The sequence below is a fragment of the Prionailurus bengalensis genome, chromosome E4 (genome assembly GCF_016509475.1).
Source record: "Prionailurus bengalensis isolate Pbe53 chromosome E4, Fcat_Pben_1.1_paternal_pri, whole genome shotgun sequence".
NCBI lineage: Eukaryota > Metazoa > Chordata > Mammalia > Carnivora > Felidae > Prionailurus > Prionailurus bengalensis.
Window position 1 is genome coordinate 15,747,538 of NC_057360.1, and position 24,664 is coordinate 15,772,201.

Genomic DNA, 24,664 nt, shown 5'->3' on the forward strand with positions numbered 1-24,664 from the left:
CTGCCGGACCCGCCCCCTCGCTGGGCCCCTCCCTCAGGACCCCGGGATGGGCGGCCCCCTCCCCCACCGCAGCCCGGACACACCCAGATACACACACCCACCTCTGGGCTGCTCCCCGCCCGCCTACGCTCACCGCCTGGACGGGGTCCCGGGGCGCCGCCCCCTTCCCGGTGCTCTGCCCTCACCTGATTGCTCGCTCCCCGGCCCCAAGCCTTGCTCCCCTCTCCTCCCCCCGCTCCTCGGTGACATTTCGCCCTTCTGTCAGTTTCCCACTACCCACGCTTCCTATCGCAGACTAAAGCCACTCAAATACTGGAGTGGCCAACCCCATGGCGTTCCCGATTCTCCCTCTTACAGCTCTCACCCTTCCAGTGCCGACGGTAGAGAGAGACCTTACTCCAGGGGCTTCCTCCTCACTGGGGAATTGCCGGAAAGAGCAAACAAAAAAGGCGCTGGTGTAGGCTCCAAAATAAACACATCTGAATTCATGATGGCATCGACAGAGGCTCTTATTGGATTAAAAGTTTCAAAACAAACAAAAACGCTTTGGAAAAAGGTCAGGTTGGCTAAAGTTGGTTCTTAAAAGCAGTGTATACACTTCCCTATTTACTGATTGTGTTGTAAGTGCGGGGCAATACTGTGAGCTTGTCAGGATCAGTTCTGAAATTTTAGATTTTAGCTAACTATGTAATGTCTTATAAAGTTACAGATAAATGGAAACATGTTGGGCTCAAGTCAGCGTCTTCCTGTTGAGATTTACACAAACTAGTGTCAACCATTGAAGGCTATTGGATGCAGTTATAGGCATAATGTTTTCAGCTGTTTAAAGAAAAACTTTTGATGTAAAAATATTGGCCATATTGATAAATGCTCTATTTTCTACCAGCTTTGGGGAATTACATTTCAGAATCAGCATCCTCACCACCCTGAAATTCCCAGCTTTGAATTTAGATAGAAGCAGTGTACCTACCCTTTCTTAATTCTGAGGTTGAACATCTTCAGGTTCTCTGCATCTTCACTGAGTTCTGACACGGCTGTGGCATGTTTCCTAACCAAGACCTTGCTTCAGAGTCCTAAACCCAAGCCTTTTTGTGAGGGCTCTGACTCTCAAGCTTCGAAATAATGGCTTACATACATTCATGTGGGATATGAGTCACCTTCTAAATAATAAACATAACTTCTACAGCATGTAGTAAACTATTAGCAAGAGGGATCAATCCATTAGTGTGTAATTACATTTATTCAAAGAGCTGATTTCTTTCCTCCTTCAAAGAAAAGTTATCACAGGATTTTGTATTCAGTGTATGAATACTTCGTGATTAAAGAAGAAAAAAAAAGAACTGTCACAACTGGTTTTCCCCCTTCTGTTAAACTTATGTTTTGATGCTGCATAGCTTATTAGTAAGGGGAGTATGATCTTAGGTAGACTTTGTAGAAGTCTAGCAGTCACATTTGGGTTGTTAAGGGTATCTTGTTTCCATATCCAAACATAAGGGAAGTTGTCTCTTTTTACTTGGAGATTTTGAAATTTTACCAAAAAATATTTTTCGGTAGATTTGAATTGGAGAGCATGGCAGGAGTGAAATTCAAATTATTAATGAACTTGGTTTCCTCTTTCAGCAGGGTTGAATGCCTGCCTACACCCTCAGGCACGACCATGGAGAAAGGTGGGAACATACAACTGGAGATCCCTGACTTCAGCAACTCTGTCCTGAGCCATCTAAACCAGCTGCGCATGCAGGGCCGTCTCTGTGATATTGTGGTCAACGTGCAGGGACAGGCTTTTCGGGCTCACAAAGTGGTCCTGGCTGCCAGTTCACCCTATTTCCGGGATCACATGTCCTTGAATGAGATGAGTACTGTCTCCATTTCAGTCATCAAGAACCCTACTGTTTTTGAGCAGCTCCTTTCTTTCTGTTATACTGGGCGGATATGCCTGCAACTGGCAGATATCATCAGCTACCTGACAGCTGCCAGTTTTCTGCAGATGCAGCATATTATAGACAAATGTACACAGATCCTGGAGGGGATTCACTTCAAAATTAATGTGGCAGAGGTTGAAGCAGAATTAAGTCAAACGAGGACAAAGCATCCAGAAAGGCCTCCGGAGTCTCACAGGGTAACACCGAATCTCAACCGTTCCCTTAGCCCACGACATAATACTGCAAAGGGAAACCGGCGAGGTCAGGTTAGTGCTGTGTTGGATATCAGGGAGCTCAGTCCTCCTGAGGAGTCCACCAGCCCTCAGATAATTGAACCGAGTTCTGATGTAGAGAGCCGGGAGCCCATTCTTCGAATCAACCGAGCAGGACAGTGGTACGTGGAGACGGGAGTAGCAGACCGGGGGGCCCGGAGTGATGATGAAGTTAGAGTTCTTGGGGCAGTACACATCAAAACGGAAAACCTGGAGGAGTGGCTTGGGACTGAGAATCAGCCTTCCGGAGAAGACGGGAGTAGCGCCGAGGAAGTCACAGCCATGGTGATTGACACCACCGGCCATGGTTCTGTGGGGCAGGAAAATTACACTCTGGGATCTTCAGGAGCCAAGGTGGCTCGGCCAACAAGCAGTGAAATTGACAGGTACGGTTTGTTTTCTTTGTTCGTCTAAACGGCTGTCGTGCAGACGTCACTAACGCAGGCCCTCTGTGTGGCACAGAGTGTGTCTTCCTTACTTGATGTTCTTAGCCAAAATAAGTTGATGTTGAGGAAACCGGAGGTGTGCCAAAAGACTTGCGTTCTTATTTCTTTAAAGCAGGAAGCTCCTAGTCCTGAAGTATTCACAGTGTTGTGAGAACTATGGTAAAGTTAGACACTTCCATGAATCAGAATAGCAGCTGCAGCCACGCTAGGATCAGTAATTGCCAGGGCCTCCTCGGATTTCCAGGCAGGGAGCTGATCATCAGCTGGGAGCCTGGCAGCAGTGCCCTTCCTTGGTATGTTATCACACAGGTAGGTGGCCTGGGGGACTTTGACTTTCCTTTGTAGCACTGTTCACTTTTCTTTGCCCCCATCTACCACAATTAGAGGAAGTAGGGTACCAGCAGTGATCGTTCTTTTTAAATTAGTGTAATCACAGTAATTCCAAAGAAGGGCTTTTTGGATAGTTTTTCTTTTCTTTTCTTTTCTTTTTTTCATTTGTCATGTGATAATACCTTTCCCTGTTTTCTTTCATCAATGACTGCTGCTACCACAAGCCTGAGAGTCTCTTTTTTTCCACCAGTGCTACTATGCCCTATGCTTCACTTTTCTTTTTCTAACATATTGTAGTTGTCAGAACATTTTTTGGGGAGTGGAAGTAACAATTTTAATCTAAGTAAATGGAAAGAAAGCCTCAGTTGAAAGAAAGAAATATTACCAACTTCGATTGGTAATATTTGTTTTTTTCCCCACTCTTAAAAATAAAATAAAATTGCATGAACGATGAAAACTAAAGAAGCTATTACTTTGGTTCACATCTGGCCTTAAAAGAGGCATATGTGTCACAGAAATTCAGAGGGCATATCCTATATCCCCTGTAGGTGGTCTCTTCTCCTTCTGTCCTTAACAGTTAAAGTATCCTTGAGGACAGTACTTATTATTCCCCTGTGTTAACACCCTTTGTCCAGTGTTAGAACTGTATCAGAAGTAATAGCTTTGGATGCAGAGATTTTCAACTTCCATGATCTGTATCAGCAGTCTGAGATCTGTAACAAGTTACCATGGGGCGTGGGTGAGGGAGCAACCAAAAACCTAATAGTTACATAGAAGAAACAAAATCATAGACCCAGTTTTAATTTATGCTTTTATGGTCTCCCAGTCCTCAAGGACAGAAGCTTGTATTTAGCCTTAGTGTCACCGGGCCATGTGGTCTCTCTGCTATGCCATTTTGTATTTCTTAAATTTACTAGGGCAGACCTCTTTTAACCTTAAGATCTGATATTTACTATATGAAAGTATTTCTTAGAAATCTGTTGTTCTGTTTGTTCCCCCTTCCTCAGCCATGGGATAAAAAGGGGTAGATGTCATCATTTTTTAAGTTCCTTGACGCTATTTTTCTACTAGTCCCCTTTTTGCTCCTCTTCCAACAGATTTAGCCCCTCCGGCAGTGTTGTTCCCTTGACGGAGAGACACAGAGCCAGAAGTGAGTCTCCTGGGAGAATGGATGAGCCTAAGCAGCCCAGCTCCCAGGTATGTAGTGGGGTTAGGATTGCTCAGTGGTTGAAGAAACTGCCACGGTGTGTGAACAGAATATAACGAATAAGAAAGGAAAGGTACAGGAAAGGTAACAGTGACCTCGTTAAATAAAATACTGTATTCGATTACTTGTTTCTTTCTTACTTGTGGGCATGCAGGAAATACACTTTTGGTGTCAGCAGAGTTTGAGAAGTAGAAAAGATTGTGGGACTCTTCCCTGGTTACAGGAACCAGTCTGTATTCCTGAGAGTAATATAAAATAACCCCTGGAAACTACACGCAGGTAATTTAAGACTTGGGATGGAGAGAGTCTGATTTTATACTCTGTGGGCATAACAGTACGTAATTACTGATTTATATAGTATTACGTATTTGTAAATAAATTGCTTATGCACTTTTGTGTGTGATTGCTTTTTTTGTATGGTTGTGTCTTTTCATTTTTTTTCCTCCTGAATCTTCTGTGAGACTAAAATGTTCTAGAAAGGATAGGAATAATGTTTTCCATCTTCTTTGCAACTCCTTAGCAAGTAGTTGAAGCAGTTGGTTGATATTTTTGTTTGTTCTCACAAGTGTCTATCACTGAAGATTGATTTTTAAAAAGATTCTGAACTCACAGAGTGGAACACAATAAATTGTAAATACCTTTGCCCTTTAAAAGGAAACACTGGTGGGGGCGCCTGGGTGGCTCAGTTGGTTAAGCATCCGACTTCGGCTCAGGTCACGATCTCACGGTCTGTGAGTTCGAGCCCCGCATCGGGCTCTGTGCTGACAGCTCGGAGCTTGGAGCCTGCTTCAGATTCTCTGTCTCCCTCTCTCTCTGCCCCTCCCCTGCTCATGCTCTGTCTCTCTCTGTCTCAGAAATAAATAAACATTAATAAGTAAATAAAGGAAACACTGGTGGATTAAGATTGGGTAGCTAACGTTTTTAGCATCTGTGTTATATGATAATATCTTGTTTGATTTTTACTTAAGCCATTGGATGTGTATTGTGTACATAGTATAGTAACAGTAAGACTTGTTAGAAACTATATTTACTTGCATGTTACCATGTGAGGGTACCAGAAAAGGAATGTAAGTATTAGAATTTTTTAGTTTTTTATTTCTTTTTAATGTTTATTCATTTGGAGAGAGGTAGCGGGGAGGGGCGGAGAGAGAGAATTCCAAGCAGGCTACTCGTTCTTCGCACAGAGCCTGACTCAGGGCTCAGGCTTACAAACCGTGAGATGATGACCCGGGCCGAAATCTAGAGTCGGACACTCAAGCCCCTGAGCTACCTAGGCGCTTCAAGAATTTTTTAGTTTCAGTAAGATGTTAGAGAAAATGTGAGGTGCCTGGATGGCTCAGTTAGTTGAGCTTCTGACTTCAGCTCAGGTCATGATCTTGCAACTTGTGTGTTCAAGCCCCGTGTCGGCTCTGTGCTGACAGCTCGGAGCCTGGAGTCTGCTTCAGATTCTGTGTCCCCCTCTCCCTCTGCTCTTCCCCGACTCGTACTCTGTCTCTCTGTCTCTCTTTCAAAAATAAATAGAAAACATTTGAAAAAGTTTTTAAAAAAAAATGTTAGGAGCTTGGAGGAAAAGTAACTTTACTCATATAATTAGGACCCCTTTTCTCTTCACCTCTCAGGTAAGATGCAGTCACTATTGTGCAAATACGTGCTGCGTGAGACAGACCACGCACTTTCCGGGTGGGTAAGGCAGACTAACAAGAACACAAAGCAGGGACAAGTCACAGAGTCGAGGCTTCTGGAGCAGTGGTGTGGGAACAGAAGCGCTAACAGGCAACTGCTAGAATCAGTGTCTCCTCAGGAAAGTGTTACTCAGAGAGATGAAATGCACTTTTTTTTTTTTTTTTTAATTTTTTTTTTTTCAACGTTTATTTATTTTTGGGACAGAGAGAGACAGAGCATGAACGGGGGAGGGGCAGAGAGAGAGGGAGACACAGAATTGGAAACAGGCTCCAGGCTCCGAGCCATCAGCCCAGAGCCCGACACGGGGCTCGAACTCACGGACCGCGAGATCGTGACCTGGCTGAAGTCGGACGCTTAACCGACTGCGCCACCCAGGCGCCCCTGAAATGCACTTTTTAAATAAGCGGCTAGAGGGGCACCTGGGTGGCTCCATCGGGTAAACATCTGATTTTTTATTTCGGTTCAGGTCATGATCTCACAGTTATGGGTTCGAGCCCCACATCGGGCTCTGCAGTGACAGTGCAGAGCCTGCTTGAGATTCTCTCTCTCCCTCTGTCTCTGCCCCTCCCCTGCTCACATTCTCTCTAAGAACAAATAAATGAACATTAAAAAATTTTTCTTAATTAAGTAGAGATAACTTATTCTTATGTAGATGGGATAGGGATAAATATGGGAACTCTGCAAGGGTGTTTGCCTGAACAAAGCAGAAGGTACAGGCTATAAAGCCACGGCAGATAAGTAATATTGTCTGGAGATGATATTAAGAGATGAGTTAATATACACCTTAATATGTGTGGAAGTTCATTATGGTGAGTCTCCACCACAGTTATTTTTCCCTGCCACAGAGAACCGAAACAAGACAGGGGCTTACATTACAGTTACATTACAGTAAGAACAAATTCTGATAAACTTGGAAGAGCTTCCTGATGACAGGAATGATTAAACTGCTATGGTTACTTCTTTACTTAAAAACATCCTGTGGCTTTTTCCTTTGTCTGCCACATGAAGGTGAAAATACTTGGCTTAATTCTCCAAGTAATTATAATCTTTTTAACCTGGCTTCTTCCACCACTCATCAGCATTCATCAGACCTTCTCTGTATGTCAGAACCACATCAAACTTACTCCTGTCTCTGTACTTCAGTCTGGGATACTCTGTTCTTCCCAGGTATCTGGGCTCCCCCAAGACCCAGCTCCTGGTTCCATGTGCCCTAACTAGCCCAGGCCTCTTTGATCTCTCCTTAAACCACGGTAGCAATTACAGATGATATGGTATAATTTTTCCCAACTCTGTACTGACTCATAAAAATTATTCTTTTTCTAGTTGCATGAATTTTATGTGTCCTTCTACTTTGAAATTTCCTTGAGGACAGAGTTCTCATTTTCTAATCTTCTAATCTTCATTGGCCTTTTTAGGTGGCCAATAAATAGAAGATGTTTTATCACTAATTTTGAGTAACTAAGGTTACTTAGTAGGTGATAAGTAAAGAGGCATCTCCTAAATAGGGGGTTATTTGGTTGCCTGTGAAATTTCCAGTTTTGCAGATCTTCAAATAAAAATGAACCAAATAGATGACTTTTTAAAGTCCTTTCAGGGGCGCCTGGGTGGCTCAGTCAGTTGAGTGGCCGACTTCGGTTCAGGTCATGATCTCACAGTCCGTGAGTTCAAGCCCCGCGTCGGGCTCTGTGCTGACAGCTCGGAGCCTGGAGCCTGTTTCGGATTCTGTGTCTCCCTCTCTCTGACCCTCCCCCGTTCATGCTCTGTCTCTCTCTGTCTCAAAAATAAATAAAAAAACGTTAAAAAAATTAAAAAAAAAATAAAGTCCTTTCAGTTCTTTGAGTCTGATTAGTAATTCACAGTTAAGATGGTGAACATATTTGAAGACCATGTCAAGTATCTAGATGGAATTTTAGACAATATGGAAATCGTTCATTTATATGAAATGTATTCGTTATATGGAATACTTCACTTAAAAAGAACCTTAAGGAGGGGCGCCCAGGTGGCTCAGTTGGTTAAGTGTCTGACTCTTGATATCAGCGCAGGTGTTGATCTCAGGGTCGTGAGTTCAAACCCCACATTTTAATTCAAAGGAATTAAAAATTAAATACATTTTAAAAGATAATGTAAAAAGATCTCACAGGTAACTAAACTACATTGACTTTGCATATGGACAATACTGGTATGACATTTGCATATGGACAATACTGGTATGACATTACTTAAAAGTTAGGCGGGTTTTTTCAGAGCCTATTCCCTCAAGATTATGAATAATATTGTGAGTTTGTAATGTTTAATAATAGTTAACATTTACTTGGCTATAGTAAGCGCTTCGTTGAATTAACTCATTCATGCTCATTGCAACCTACTTAGGTAGATGCTATTATATTCATTTTACAGATGAAGAAACTGACACATAGAGTAAATAACTTGCTCATGGTCATACAATAAGTAGGATGCAGATTTGAATCCACGTTTCAGTATCCTTAATTGCTATACAGGATAATAATATGCATTCAAAATATTTCAAGGTACCTTTATTGTGTTTGATTCTCATGAGAATTCGGCAGAGCTGGCACCTCTTAATTTTGTGGATGAGAAAACTAAGCCTTAGAGAAGTTACTCTGTGCTTTGTCCATGGTCACCCAGGAACTTTTGGTGGGATAATCCCTAGTCCTTTATGTGAGTTCAGTTTTGATTATCCAGGGAAATGGAGCAGAAGGAAACATTATAGAAGACAAATCAGAAATCACCTAAAACCTCAGTGTTACTATTCAACGCTTGGCTTCACGTACTGCTTCCCAAACCTGCTGAGAACTGCTTCTGTTGGAAATGCTGAAGGCACTGTCTGTTTACATATGTGAAAGGAGACAAAACACATTTTGAGAAATTAAAGAAAAGGACACAAAACCAATTGCTAGTTAGAGGAGTCTTCTTCCAATTAATGCAGAGTCAACTTTTGCATTGGTACTTTAGCCTCTGCCAAACAACTGTAATTGCCTCCTATATGTTTGTTTTTTTTAATGTTTATTTCTTTTTTGAGAGAGAGCCCCTTTTTTGAGGGGAGGGGCAGAGAAAGAGGGAGAATCCCAAGCAGGCTCTGTGCTGTTAGCAGGGAGCCCGACATGGGGCTCAGTCCCATGAATCAGGAGATCATGACCTGAGCTGAAATCAAGAGTAGGACTCTTGGGGCTCCTGGGTGGCTCAGTCGGTTGAGTATCTGACTTCGCCTCAGGTCATGATCTCACTGTTCGTGAGTTTGAGCCCCACATCGGGCTCTGTGCTGACAGCTTGCAGCCTGGAGCCTGCTTCGGATTCTGTGTCTCCCTCTCTCTCTGCCCCTCCCCTGCTTGCACACTGTCTGTCTCTCTCAAAAATAAATAAACAAAAAAAAAAAGAGTAGGACTCTTAACCGACTGAGAAACCCGGTGCCCCCCATCTTGCTCTTTTAAAGTAATGGAATAGAGTGTCCTCAGATTGTTCTTTTAATTATTATATTAACATCTGTACTTTTTTGTAGTAATTAATTTCCTGTTTGGGTCTCTCCTAAAAATAAGCATGTTGCCTGGTGTGAGAGGTAAAAATAGATTTGATTTCTTTCAATATGTATCCTTACACGTATGTGTTCTTGCTTTCCTCACTGGACACAGGTAGAAGAGTCCGCAATGATGGGAGTAAGTGGCTATGTGGAGTATCTCCGAGAGCAAGAAGTATCTGAGCGGTGGTTCCGGTACAACCCCCGTCTCACCTGCATCTACTGCGCCAAATCTTTCAATCAGAAGGGGAGCCTGGACCGCCACATGCGCCTGCACATGGGAATCACGCCATTCGTCTGCCGCATGTGTGGCAAGAAGTACACCCGGAAGGATCAGCTGGAGTATCATATCCGCAAGCACACAGGCAACAAGCCCTTCCACTGTCACGTATGTGGCAAAAGCTTCCCCTTCCAGGCCATCTTGAATCAGCACTTTCGCAAAAACCACCCTGGCTGTATTCCCCTGGAGGGGCCTCACAGCATCTCCCCTGAAACAACTGTCACATCTCGAGGACAAGCTGAGGAAGAGTCACCTTCACAAGAGGAGACAGTTGCTCCTGGGGAAACTGCCCAGGGCTCTGTGTCCACCACTGGGCCAGATTGAAACGTGGAGGGGGAGGGGGCAGACCCTCTTCCCCTTTGGGCCGTAAGCAGCCAGCATGAGGGCCACGGGCTGGTACTTAGATTCACAAAACGCCACATCACTAGATCGGAAGATACTCCCAAGATGTTGCCAAACTAGAGGATCAGCAACATACGCAGAAGCACGAGAGGCTCTTCCCCTCCTCCTTCCCACCTCATACTTTGGGAAATAATCAAGTAAATCAATTTTCTAATTCAGGGATCAACAGCCTTGGTTTGTTAACTTTATAAGAAAAAAAAATTTTTTTAAAAACAGTGATAAATGGTCATTTATCTACCAGTCATGTTTGAACACTGTACTTTGGTCCATATCATCCTGGTGGCTGTAATTGCCCAGATCTAAAACACAGCAGGAGCCTTGGTCATCTGAACCAGCCAGCCACAAGAGAGAAGGAAGTAATCACGACGGTGACAAGAAGGAGGAATTTCTCTTCTTTCTTCCCTGCCAGAACATGCAGTTTCACATTTCAAGGAAAAAAAAAAAAAAGAATCCTGGTGGTTGTTACTGATTTGAAAAGTTAGACCTTCTCTTTGCCCTGATTAGGCATCTGACACTTTGCCTGATTGTTTCATGTAAGCAGCCATCTTGGAGCGGTGTTCTCGTGGGCAGCGTCACCTGAAGCTCTCTAGGCAACTGGAAGGGAAATGAGCAACAAAGTGTTTGCAGTAGGTTCTGCTACATTTGGGGGCTTGAGTTTCATGTTGGGGAAGAGGGGCGCGGGGAAGGAAGTGAGGTTTTGTGCAAATGTCCAATGGCGCAGAGTACTGCAACTTCCTGATTGGTGTTTGTAAACCATAGTGCTTAAATATCTTTGGGTGTTAGGAAATGGCTCTAGTCCAGATGAATTAATGTGTTAGGCTGACTACCAAAGTTTCATCCAGTCTCTCTGGTTCCTACCTTCACAGAACAGCAATATTCTACATCAGAAATGTCACTTTCTAGTGAAATGAGCCTGGACTGTATTTTTAAATCTACAGGTCTCCATATTTGATAACTTTTATATGAAGTTTTAAACACATTTTTTCTGCAATATTGTGGTTGAGGAAATCCAGCACTATGGTTCTATTGCAACCACAATTCCATTTCCTTCTACGTATGTAATAGTTTATATTTTCAGGCCAATAGAAGAACCTCACTAAATCCATGTCTCGCGTCTGCAAACCTAGTAATTCATAAACCAACCATCAGCAAATTTGCTGGTGACTCCAAGAGCTTTGCTTTTTAATAATACACTACAGGGCATTTACCAGAAAACATCAGGCACAATCATGTTGCAATAAATTGATCAAGGGATCAATTTGATCAGGTTTGGTTACTTAATCATTCCTAAGATTTTTAAAACTTCAAGGGACCTTTTTGGTAATTCTGGGGATTTCTGAGATTCTTCATCCAGCACTGAGAGTCAGAAAAACTTTAGCAAACATGTAGAGTTTTAGATGCCCTGTCTTGCATTCAGAGAATGAAGGAGGATTATTAAGGGATGCAGGCAAGTAGATGCAAATAGGAAAGAGAAAAATATATAGCTTCTCTTAATCATTAAATTTTTAAGAGTATTGAAATATGCAGTGGTTTAAGAAATTATCTTGGTGTAGAGGCACAGAATGATTGTAAAAGAGATTCGGGGAGGGGCTGGTCATGCCTGCACTGGTGAGCCATCTGTGAGAATGTTAGTGCATGCTCCCTTTCTGAGAATGCTTTGTGGTATGTGGAAAGGTGGGTGGAACAGAATGGCGTTTCTCTGATGATAGGAAGTTAGAATGCAAAGAGTAACTCACAAACAATCTGATAATTGTATATACACATAAAGCTGCACCATATTGCCAGAGAGCGGTTATTTTCTCTTCTGGAAAAACGTAGCAATGTGTCTTTTAATAGGAATGCTATGATGCTACCATTTGATGAGAGCCTTCCCTTAAATGATACGTTGAAGCTTTGTCCTTAGGAGATGTAGACTAGAGCATTCTCCTCTTTAGTTGGGCAACAGAATGATAGGGCCACCTTAGGGACCAGCTATGCCCTGTGGGCATAAAAGTTGATTTGAAATTAGACTAAAATCTCTAGTGAAACATTTTAGCTGGTAATCACGCCTGTCCATGAACAGTTTGCCATTACTAAATAGGCAGGAAGGTGAGAAGTACAGAATATGCTGCTGTAGATGGAGCTTTTAAGCCTACCAAAAAAATGTTAAGTCCATCCTACTTTTGAGAAGTAGTATGTTGGAAAGTTCTTTATGCTTTGTTAGTTTCTTAGGTTTTCTGTGAGAAAATGGAGCTTTTTAAACTATGACCAAATTGTAAAGGTGAACTGCAGTAATGTTTGTAAAGAGAACGTTGGCAGCGTTTGTCAGTACTCCATCCAGGATTAGCAACAAGCATTTTAAACGAGGTAGAGACTATCTAGTAGATGTGGAAATGCTGGGAGTGTTTGTTGGGTTCCCTTCCGTTCTCATCCACTTGTAATAGATGTTGCTGAATTGATACTGTGAATAGAGTGCTACCTGGTCTTCTAGGACCACATCAGCACAGTCGTGTTGGCTGGTCCTCACCTCCTCATTGGCCTAGCCCGGAGCCATGGAATTCATGAACATTCAAGCCAGGCTAGCTTTTAAACGAAGTAAAGTTTCTGAAAGCAATTTCCGTGTTAGCTAGAAAAGGTATTAGCATTCTACATAACTGTCCAAGATTCTTATCCAGGTTCACTGTGACATTGTCCTAGTTCTTAGTTAACATCACTGTAGGGTCATAGTAGTAGTAGTGTTCTATCTGCATTAATGAATAGCTGTATTGGTGTGTGCACAGAGGATACCTCTCTTAAGGATGTACTAGATGGACTGTAGCTAATGCTGAAAACTCATTACCAAATCTTAACTTGCACGTGTCACCTTGTGAAGGGAACTGCATTAGCATTGAGAGCTAAATCATCAGTAAGTACTTTAATGCCATGAAAATAGCAAACACTGGGACTGTTTCCATTCATTGAGTGGCACTTGATAGCAAAGGAGCTACCCAATATTCTCAGCAGAAGAAGAGAGACGGCAGTGTCTTAATCTGCCTTTGTTCTAAGAGGTACCTTTTATTCTCTCTGAACTCGGATACCAGGATAAATATAGCATTGGCATGAACAGGAACACTGTGCTTAGGCAGAAAGGCTCTTTCTAATGACTTGTTCTCTCTTTACTCAGAACCATATTTACCTCTGAACTGAGTTGAGTTTTATTTTATGTAATTTGCCAACTACCCCCAAGCCATCATTGTACCAGACGGTTGAATCGAATCTTGAATAAGTAAAAATAAATTCATTCCTAAATGATAAGGTTGGAAGCGAAGGGAGATAGCAGTTAAGGAAACTTTTCTGGTTATTCTATTTTTTGGTATTTTTAGATGTTTCCAGTTCCCTCTACATCAGTAAAACAGGGTTTCCAAAGATGTTACGACAGTAGAAATAAACTATTATCTTCCCAGCTCCATAGCTGAAATCTGGCCTTGGTTGGAAGTGGTCTGGTGGACCTTAATAGCATAATAGTCTTTGGTCAAGAAATAACTTCTAAAAAAATTTAGTTGTTACTTGACACTAATTTTGTTTCTTTTAACTGGTAAAAATTCTATTTTGTTTGACTAGAAGATCTAATTTAAAAAAATTAAAACAACGGTTAATGGAAAGGAAATTAAACTGAACAGAGGCAACAGTCTTCTTAATCATAGTGGAAGGCATTTAATCAGAAAGGAGTTGGAATCCTGGAAGTTTTTCTTTTTTCAGATACAACAGACACGTTTGTTTGTTTGTTTGTTTGTTTGTTTGTTTTTTCTCTCTCAAATGCCATTCTCTTTATCTACTTACTGGTTTAAGGCATAATCGAGAAGTTCTTATTGAACTCATTTTTGAAAACGGGGCTCTTATGCCATTTGGGAAAGAGTGCAAAATATTGAAGTATTGTAGTTGTTGAGATTTAAAAAAGGGACACCAAGCTATTAAGTCAGGTAAATCCCTGAGTTTGAGAGGATGCCCCTTAGCATATTCCTAGCATTTGTGAGTTAGATCAGTAAACCACAGCCTCCAGGGCCAAATCCTGAGGCCATCTGATTGTATAAAGTGATACGGAATACCTGTTCTTCACGTATTGTTTATGGCCACTTGCTACTGTAATGACAAAGTTGGGTGCTTGTGGCAGAGACCACATGGCCAGCAAAACCTGAAAATTTACTATTTGTCACTTAACAGAAAAGTTTGCTAACTCCAGAATTTTGTCACTCCTGCCATTTTGTCTTTGTAATAGTTTGGTTGAGGTTTTAAATTCTTGTTGCCATATATGCATCAGTTCCTTGAAAGAGCTTACCATCTTTTCCTAGACCTTTTTCTCAGAACCCTGTTTGTGTTCCTTCTTAATGATTCCCATTGCTTTAAAAGCATTTAGAATAGCCTTATGATCTGTCCTTGCCTTAAAGGTGCAGGTAGATCAAAGTTTAGGATGGTAGTTACAGATGTAACAAAGTAATTTAAAAATATAATTCCCATGCATAATAATGTAGGGTTAAATGAGTACCATGTTTACATAAAATACTGTAAAAAAATTAATGTTTTTATAAGTAAGTTTTGCCATTCCTCTGAGTTAACTTGAACTGGTTTGCATAATGATGACAAGAATGAATTTATTTCCACTAATATTAAAAATTAACTTCTGTTATGAATAAGTGGTTTGATTCTTACCCAAAATACTGTCCTTCTAGATTAGAAACCCCTACCCTTTCCCTGTCTACACATCTTCATTTTGATTTCCTCAAATAAACTCACTCTGTTCCATGTGGAGTAGTAAAAAGCCCAATGTTCTTCCCTTCCTTTTCTTTTTCCCCCAATGAATGTTTTAAAACAATGAAATCTTTGAAGATTTCAAATTCCTCTTAGCCCTATCTTCCGACGTCTGTTACTGTCTATGATGTTTCTAAATATATACTGGGCTATTATTTATTTGCTTTCCGAATGTTCATTCTTACTGTTCACAAAAAGCTTATTTATGCCAGATGTGCAAAAATGGAAAATGTTAGGATGATTATAAACAGAATTCCTTGCAGGAGGAGAATATAATTGTTCCCCATATGGACACCATGCATAGACTTCTGAGTTAAATTTATCTGAACAAAATGTTCTAGGCTGGGCTGACACAATGCAGTGAGTTTCACTTGTACTTTGTCGGCAACCCCACCCATACATACAAAGTTTGGGTGAGTGACCTAAGCTCCTGTAGGGCACCTCCTTCCTAGTCCTTCTTCAAGTTGTTTTTCCCCGTTTGATATTCATAAGTTTTATATGAAATGTTCTATGAGTAGTAGATAATCCTTACCTGTAAGGATGTTTGCCTAGCTGAGATCTGCCCTCGTCTTAGAGATTTTGGAGTGTTGCTTTTCTGATTAATTTGCGATTCTGATCCTTCTGGCATACAGAACATTGGCCATAGACAGCCCGATGCGTCCTCTGCGTGCAGCTTTCTGTGAGGCCTGGGGAGTAGCTGCCATTTCTGTATGAATGCATTGCAGAACAATTGAGTTTGCCCAGCACTAGCGAGATCTTTGATAATTATCAGTCTTCTGTTTTACCTTCTTTGCTTTCTAGAGTCTGTTTCTGTTTTCAATCCTCTCATTTTTAAGTAGTGCTTTTCCCAGAGCCAGTCTTTTTATTTTGCAGTAAGGAGGTTTTCTTGCTCAGGACAAGCCAAAGTTGGATAGGTACTATGAGTACTTTAAGACACCTGACTCAGTTACATTCCAAAGGGTATAATTATTGATAACAACTGTGATATCAAAACCTGGAAAACATTTGTACAGACTATCCAGTTTTGTTGTATAGGCAGCCTACCTTTTCCCTCAACTGCAAGGAACAGCAATGACTTAGAAGGCAATTATTACTTGAAATGTATATCGCCCTTACAGAGAATACGTACATGAATAAATTTCTTATCTCACATCTTCCCTGTTATCTATTTAGCAGATATTTCCCATCTTAACAGTTAAGGGCCTACTAGCTCAAATAGTGGAAGCTTTAAATAGCAAAGCTAAGTTATAAAGGCAGAGCAGTTCATGAAAAATAACTTTTCTAATGCTTACTTCTTTCACGTCTACTCAGTAAGTCCTCCTGAGGAGGCTAGAACTCCCCATCCAGTTAAGACAGATACACGTACAGCATCTTCTATGGACAACAATACAATTTAGCATACTGTGAATCTGAGAATCTGAATTAATCCATAATGCCAAAAGTCAGAGTATCTCATGGGAAAATGTTTCCTATTCTGTGAAATCACATACCTTAAGTGAGAAGTAGCATACAGGAGAGTCTGGTCCACAAAGTAAAGATTAAGTATTTATTGGTACCAGTGTGCTTGGAATTCATACAACAAAATTGATTTTAGACATAGTTTAGATGTGGCTTCCTATACTTGAGAGTCCTAAATCCACTTGGTTAGAGTCTGGATGTATGCTTTTTAAAAGCCTGCACTTTTCATCACAGAGATCAAAAAGAGGGGGACAGAATTAACTGTACTAAGTGCTTTAGTGGCATAATGGCAGTTAGTCCTCAAAATAATCCTCTGACGTAGTAACAGTAGAACTAAAACTAGCTGAGATTTTGAATGCTTACTGTGTGCCAGGCGCAGGTCCGTGTGCTTCATATTGTTAACTCATGTAATACTGGTGCCGGTCTCAATAGGATGGACACTTATTACCCTCGCTTTAGAGAGGAAGAAACTGAGGCACAGAGAGGTTGACCCAGGCAGTCTAACACTGGAGTTAACACTCTAATAGACTATGTTGCCTTTAAGAGGTGTCATTATACCACAATTTATAGATGAAGAAACTGACGAACACAAGGTTACACAGTGGATAAATTGCAAAACCGATATTTACCAGGCTTGATTCCAAAGCCCAGACTGTCTCCACCACATCATATTGACTCTGTTTACTTACAAAGAGTTGAGGTGAACTGGAATAAATAATAGCCAGTAACAGTACTACTTTTAGTGAATTTTCAAGAAAGCATGATTGGAAGATTGCTTCAAAAGATAATGCAGTTGGTCTCTGAACAGATGGTGATGGTGAATATTTTTGGAGATATTGCCCGTTTGATAGGAATCACCCATTTGATAGGTCTGGTTGTGAATCAGTTCAAGTTACTACCAAGGGAGAAATTGGAAGGTAGCATTTCCACTGCCTAGCTTTGTAACAAACTAAACTATAGTGACTTAAAACAACAATTTTATAGATCTTATGATGTTGTGAATCAGAAATTCAGGAAAGGCTCACCCAGGCAATTCTCTTTCTCCCTGTGGCGATGACTCTGGTCACCTGGTGGTGTTCAGCAGGTAGTTGGACTGGCCTGGAGTTTCCAAGATGATCTCATTCGCATGTCTGACACTTTGGCAGGGAGGGCAGTAGTCTGGGCTCTCGGGCCTCCTCTCCCTCCCTGGAGTCTCAGGGACTTTCCATGTGGTCTCTCCATCAGGGCGGTCACACTTATTAAATGGCAGCTCAGGCCTGTAAGAGCCTGGGCAGAAAGTGCCACTCCTCCCGAGGCCAGGCCCAGAGCTGCCCGCAGAGTCACCACCATACATTGGTCAGAGAAGTCACTGGTCAGCCTGGATTCAAGGGAAGAGCACATACCACCTGATGGCACGTGTGTCTGTCAAGGATTTGGGGCCACTTCAGTCTTTCATAGGTGGCCTTGGGTTTTTGATTTGTCTTGAATTTTCTGCGTTCGTTCATTTGGGCTAGTTGTCCATGCCGTAGAAACCACTTATTTCGTCTGCCACGGGTCAGTAAAGGAGCTAGAGGGAGAATAAGACAAATACCTAAGCACAGGTTTCATTAGCTACCCACCCACCAAGTTTCATTGATCTTACAGCAAAATGTCCATGTTGTTTTTCTTTTGTTCCAAGTTCCAAGTTGTGAGCATTTGTTAGTTTGTTGTTTTTTTCTGTGAAGCTGCAGTAACTGTACATACTGAGCCAGAAGTACTCCAGAAAGAGTAAAAAGCTTACTGTTAGAGAAAGAAGCTTGTTTGTTAGAGATGTCAGCTGTATTTACGTTTATAAATAGGCACAAACTCCCATGGTATGGAAAATTCGTATGGCTACTAAATCTCTTTCGCCAGGAGTTTGTATGGAGTGGCTACATGGTCACATTCTTGAGATCATTTCAAGTTCTGCCTACCCACCCTAGGCCTCTCTTTACTGCCACCACACCACCTCGGGCACAGGTTTGTGCTAGAAGATGAATAAGTAAGTGCATCCCATTTTTATTACCTTTCTTAGGAGAAAATTCACTGCCCAATTTTTTATGTTGTTGATCCTTTAAAATCAAGAGTTGCCATCAACCTCTCATCTAAGATAACAGATCATTGAACTGTTAGGATTTTTGTCAGATTTAGGGTGCTTTATTTAAACTCTTGCTGGCTTACACTCATTAGACTATTGCCGTGACAGAAGAAATATGGGCAGAGAATAAATCCTGCTCTGAAAATGATCATCCCCAAACCAAGCTTTCTAAGAGAAGAAAGATTTGGGATTATCCATCCATTCCAAGTGCAGTGGACTCCTGGAGGATTAGCTGCGAGGGCTTCTTGCTAGTTATCCCGAAGTATCATAAAAAGGTCTCTTCCTAGGTCAGGCCTCAGGAATTGCAAATACAGGAAAAGGTACTCAGGGCTGAAGACTTAATTTAGGGCTTTACAAAATGCTTGGAAGAGAAAGAAAAAATGTTGGCATTTGTAGTTGGAGAACCAGGGACAAAACGTTCGAGGCGTTTAGGCATCAAGACTAGATTTTACCATGTAAGGACTGGGGCAGATTTCAGTGAATAAAAATCAATGAGCCTTCACGTTTTCTTTTTTGATCCCCATTTCCACTCTGATGTACGTCAAAGTCTGCTTTGGGTGTCAGAGAAGTCTTTGAAAATATATTCCCAGGGAATGAAATATCTCATGATGATCTGCAGAGAAGTTTCTCGTTCTGTATTTTATGGCTCTTTGGGCCCTCCTCCAGATTCTCTGTCACTCTTAAGTCATCTGGTGGTGGCACAAAAATTTAGCGCCGCGGTCTGGATTTGCGGAAGAGAACAAAGTCAGAGGAAGGGGAACCTGGAGACTGCCAGCATCTTCTTTGTTGTCTGCGTTGCAGGTCAAACCATTTCGAGCCAGTCACAACAACCCATTGGGAGTAGAAATTCCTTAGGGTTCTGATTTCTGCTCTCTGCTATATCTTTAAAGCAGGCGTTTGTGACGTACTTGAAGATGATCTACTGAGTTTCCTACAAAGGAATAGAATCCTAACTGTAGTGGTTCTCCAAGAACTACTGCAAAAGCCCAGAAATACGACACAGGGAACAAAACGTAAAATGTGTTTCCTCTGGAAGCCAAGATGCGCAAGCAGAGGTCACTAAGAGTGTGACTGAAACCTACGTCTAGCATAGCTATCGTCTGATAGCAGAGAGATTTAGAATTTATATGGTATTTCTAATATTTTTACAAAAATGATTTTAAATCATGTAACTTGAAGTTTTAAAAACTGAGCCTGTTTTCTTTTTGGAAAACTGGCCCAATAAAAATAACACTAATATAATACAATTGTATATGCATGTGCATCGAACACAAAGTGGTATACTAAAGATAGTTCATGCAAATAACTTTTGTGGGAAGTTTGGCTATTTTCGTAATATCTTTTTTCATAAATGTATGTTTATAAATATATTTACTCATCCACTATGACCCTGGTAGCATTAGAAGCATCTGTTAGTTGTATCATTGATTCCGAAAATCACATTCTTGGCACAGTAGGCTATGAGAGCTCTTTGTCGCTTTGTATTTTGGCTAAGGAAGTTATTTCTTGCACTTTCTATTTATAAAGATGTTATAACACATTGCACCCACTTAGTGTAGCTGTTGTTTAGAGACAAAAAAAGGTGTAGGTGTTAAAGTGAAACATATGTCTAAAAAGCCTGGCGAAACGAGGGACCTCGAAAGAACAAAGTTGGCTTGCATCTACTAAGAAGAGCTGGGGTTGAATATCGAATTTCGATTGCAAGTAGCTGTTGGGGTGGGTGTGCAAGTTGTAATTTTATTGCGAGCTGCCAGCTACATGTGTGTGATTTTACGTGTGTATGTGAGAAAAAGGTGTCTGGTGAAGGCAGAGAAGTCAATGTAGGATGTAGTCTACCTCCCATTAAAGACTGAGCATATTCCAATATTGCCCTGGAGCCCTCTGGGCAGGAGGCTGGATTCCTCAGCCACTGTCCACCTCATTCTCTTCTGTACTCGCTTCAGCTCCTCTACCTCTGAGCACTTGGCTGAAGAAAGAGTGTGCTTTTTGTAGCAAGCAAAGGAAAGCCGGACACAAAATCTAGGGTTTGCAGTATCACCGTCCCCCTTGTCATGGGCAGATGTTCATGTTCAGCTTTGTTGCCCAAACCAAACAGTGTCTGCATACTCTGATTTAGTGCTTTTCTCTCCTGGCTTCTATTTGGCAAGAACAGCCGGTGCACGTGGAATCTTTCTGTTTTTTTAAGAAACGCACCAAACTCCTTTCAATGATGTAAACATTTTTGTTTGAATCCTGAGGGTGTGTGTGTGTGTGTGTGTGTGTGTGTGTGTGTTTAATTGCCATTGCAGCCCATTACTGGGAACCTAGATAATTAACCCTATTTTCCCGATGGTGAGCCTTCTGCCAATATCTTGACAGAGAGGTTTGCAGGAGGTGGGTTTTGGATGGCTTGTTTTGCTTTCAGTCACTCCAAAGAGATATTCCTATTTTTAATGCCTATACTGTGGTACCGATCACGATGGCCTCCCTTGAATGCTGTGGGTGTCAGGAAATTCAGTTTCAGCAGTAAATTGTCACTAGGCACACCGCCTGATCTTTAAATCCAGTCATAACATTCACCTGACTGTCCGGGGCGTGAGCACACTGAGCCGTGGCGGTTAGCCTACATTTTGAACATGTGTATACAGCCTAGGAAGGACCGTCGGCCCTTTAACAGCTATCCCGGAATGCTCGCCACCTTTTCACTCTACACTGGCTGGTTGTGATGTCGACACAGGGATTTTCAGGTTAAGAGTGAGAAGGAGAGAGTGATCTGTTTTCAGATTTTTGGAGGTTGGCCTCTGTGTTTAGGTACTTGCTGGTAAGTGTTTGCTTTCCTGGTGACTGGGTAGAGCAGGCGATGAGAGGATGCCGTGTGAAATTGCAGATGATGAGCCGGGCATTCCTCCTAGGTGACAACTGACCCAGTCACCTCTGCCCGAAAACAGCGGGAGTACCGAAGGGAGAGGAGACAGTAGAATCACGTGAATCTACTCACCACAGCCGTTGCTTTTCTTTCTTTTGTGTGTGTGCGCAGCACGTGTTTTTATTAAGGCACAGGGTCAGGACCGCGGGCAGGAGATTCTGCCCGGCTACTGTTATTCTAACTGTAGAATAATCGTCAGCCTGTAAGCCATGCTCATATCCTAGACTCAGGAATTAACTCCTGCTTAGGAAGATTCTTCCCCCTGGCTTCTCTTTTGTTTGTGCCAAGTCTGTCCTAGGCCTGTCCCCAGCCAGCTCTTTTGCCGTAACACATAATTAAGTGCAGACTTACCTAAATCCATAATTTACTGTTGACTGTGTGACCTGTTACAGCCAAAGTGATTTATTTAAAAGCAAAACAAAAAGGTGAACAATGCCTAGGTAATTTCTTTGGGGTGCGTGTTAATTCTGCGAATCTGAGAGGAGGCACGGAGTCTGACCTTTCTTCCCTCTGGCTTGAGTGATCACCGGCCTGCATGCTTTTTATTACAGAGCCAGCTGACCCAAACTAGTAGTTCCCCACCTTGGCAGCACTTTGGGCTTACCTGGGGCATCTAAAAAATTACTGAGTTTAATCAGTCTCCTGTGCAACGTGGGCTTTAAAAGCTCCCCGGATGATTCGAATGGGCAGCCAAGGTTGAGAATCATTGGCCAGGTAATCTTGAGTGGCCTCCGGCAGGATAACCTCAGTCTGGTTCTTTTTTGTCATAAGATACCTTTACTGATATCCCACACATGGCTCTGAGTTTAAAGTGGGCCAATGCTCAGGTGGTAAAATGGATCATCCATTTGTCCTCAGAGTAATTCTGGAGAGAGATTTTGCCATCCATCCAGTTTTGTCTCTTTACCAAAAACAAAGTATGCAGAAGTAAGCAAAACGATTTCAAACTCTGGTCTCTAGAATCCTCTTTTCTTTGCATATGTGATTTGAGTGGAGATTTCTCAACTCTGATAGCTAAAATAGAGCACTTGAATTTATTGAAAGGGCCAAGCCCAACCTGCCTAGGATGATTTCTAGTTGTAAAATAAACAGGTAGCATTATTAAAGTTAATGGAAAAAGAGAAGGGTCCTTCCTGGGGGTGATGGTGGTACATTTGATAATTTGTCTCTTAGCCTATCTTCTAAGTGGGATTTCAGTGTAAAGTGACTTTCACTTTTCCTTGTTTTTTTTTTGTGAATGAAATGCACTAGCTAAGGCTTAAATATTTCTGAATTTTAGATGAAATGTGAAATGAGTCATTTTAGCCTCTTTATTCCAGGATGTCAAGGACCTAACCCAGTAATTCCCAAATGAGGTTCCATACTTTTCTTTGTTCCCACCCCAGGTAGTAAACATGCCTGGCCATGGCAACTTCACGCCTGGTAATGGGAAGGGGAGAACTGTTTGATTACCTTAAAAGTGAGACACTCTCCCTCCACCGCCCCCCCCCCCCAGTCCTCCTGCCACCGCGTTCAAAATGACTAGCTACCAAGTGATTTCTCATTCGTGACAGAAATTTGTGTTTAAGAGCACACAGATATAGTAGTCTCTCTTCTGAGAGAATTCTGGGCACCATAGAAATTTTCATTCATATAATGCCTACAATAATTGATATTTTAAATTTCAAATAGGTGGTATGTTCAAGAAGGAAAGACTGGATAAGTGCAGAGGACTGAATTAGCATCAAGCTATGACATTTCATTGAAATAACACAGGCTCAGCTATTTGCGTAGCATGTAAATGTTGCAGTGTCTTTCAGAGAAAATGCCTCCTATGCCTTAGAAAATTTCTGAAGGCTTCCTGATACGGGGTGGAACAGACAAACAGCAGCCTTTGGGACTTGCTTGCATCCAGAGAGTAGCACATTAGGGTTTCATGGTGAAGAGCATTGTGGAGTACTGTGAAACATTGTTGAAATTCATGCAAATCATACCGCACTGGATTTTAAGATTTCTGCGGCGGGGGGGGGGGGGGGGGGGGGGGGGTTAGAGGAGGAGGATGGGGAAGTAATGGTAAAAAATATATAGAAATTTGTTTTATGTTTTAAGCAAGGAATGAAACAAATTCCCTATCAGGAATTCTCTATGGACTATGAAGTTCGGTCAAGTTCTCTGCCCTACTGGATTGGCTTGCTGGTTCCTCTTCAACTTTTAAGGAGTCCTTTCTGAAACGGCTACACAAATGCTAGTCTGACTACAGTTTCACCACTCAGCCCCATCCCCTACTCTCAACAAAAGAAAAACATTCTCAAGCTATGGGAATGTGTTCTCAGTCCGTTAACTTCGTATCTGCCCAGGTCTCTGTTCGCAGTTTTAGCCCACTGCAGGACTTTGTGATCTAATGGCGGGACTTAAGTCCATCTGCCGATTCAGTCAGGAGCCGATGCCCTCTCCTCTAAGAAATCTTAAAACCAGAACTCTCCATTTTGGGCATGTCAGCATAAGTGAGTAAAGGGAGAAGTACACTTGGGAGAGCACTTAGATTTCCCGACTCCTAGTAATTCAGGGTGGGGCCCACTCATGCTCTGCCCCTGCGAGGGGAAGAGAAGCTGAGCTTTCAAAGCTAGAAAGTCAAGGTGGCTGAAATTTGGTTTCCTTCAGATGGACATGGTCTGAAAGAAATCTGTCCACCTGTTCTCTATGGTGCTTATATGGTGGGTGACAGCTGTCCCCCATCTACCTGTCCCTGGCACTGTGCCTTCCCACTGGTCACTGTGAAAAGCAGATCACACTGGACTCAGAGGCCAGAACCCAGGACCATTTCCCTCTTCTCATCTTGAGCCCATCACTTCTTCATACAGCTAATAATGTAGCATTTACTTCTCTTTGGAAAACTCTGGGGTTTGTCCCCCAAGAAATAGTAAAGTATTTAAAGGAAAATAGCCAGAAAATAAGATTTCTGGTGGTAGCTATTAAAGAGACCATAGGAGACTTTCACTTCCCCTCGACTGATACTGATAGCAAGGATCCACATGCCCCCTCTTCCGGAGTTTTTAAAGGCTACCGTATTTGTAAGCAGCAAACTTATGTAACATTTTTTCACAACTTGCTAATCAAAGATTCATATTAAAACCGACAATCAATTTCTAACATGTTGTTATCCCTGAAAGGGAGTGAGGTAGGGTTTTAAAGTGTAAGAACCTACCAGTCTGTTTTTTCCCTTTGAGAAAACAAACATTTGAGGTTTGTGTCTTTTCATCTGAAGCTATTACTCCATTAATAAAGATGCCTCGGAAAAGTCAGTGGGCCAGGCTAGCTGTCTTCCACCTCTGAGAGCGCTGGACTGGGTCTGTGCATCTTATTTCCTTAGAAAATATCTGTTCTCATTA

The 24,664-nt window shown here is 42.0% G+C and overlaps 1 protein-coding gene across 2 annotated transcripts; it reads left to right on the top strand.

Annotated features, from left to right (window-relative positions):
• Positions 1 to 102: 102 nt before the first annotated feature.
• On the top strand, positions 103 to 24,407 carry ZBTB37 (zinc finger and BTB domain containing 37). 2 transcript variants are annotated; one of them, XM_043567936.1, is made up of 4 exons: positions 103 to 556; positions 1,621 to 2,580; positions 4,068 to 4,167; positions 9,508 to 24,407. In XM_043567936.1, the coding sequence occupies exons 2-4, from the start codon at positions 1,658 to 1,660 to the stop codon at positions 9,994 to 9,996; spliced, it is 1,512 nt and encodes a 503-aa protein (XP_043423871.1). In that variant the 5' UTR covers positions 103 to 556; positions 1,621 to 1,657; the 3' UTR covers positions 9,997 to 24,407. The 2 variants fall into 2 exon arrangements, with proteins under 2 accessions (XP_043423871.1, XP_043423870.1); XM_043567935.1 differs by having other exon boundaries at positions 1,624 to 2,580.
• Positions 24,408 to 24,664: the final 257 nt, after the last annotated feature.

Bases quoted from the DNA above. Each gene is read 5' to 3' on its own strand.
- ZBTB37 (XM_043567936.1), top strand. From the start codon at position 1,658: ATGGAGAAAGGTGGGAACATACAACTGGAGATCCCTGACTTCAGCAAC. The intron at 2,581-4,067 runs GTACGGTTTGTT...CTCTTCCAACAG, and splicing joins ACAAGCAGTGAAATTGACAG to ATTTAGCCCCTCCGGCAGTG. The intron at 4,168-9,507 runs GTATGTAGTGGG...CACTGGACACAG, and splicing joins CTAAGCAGCCCAGCTCCCAG to GTAGAAGAGTCCGCAATGAT.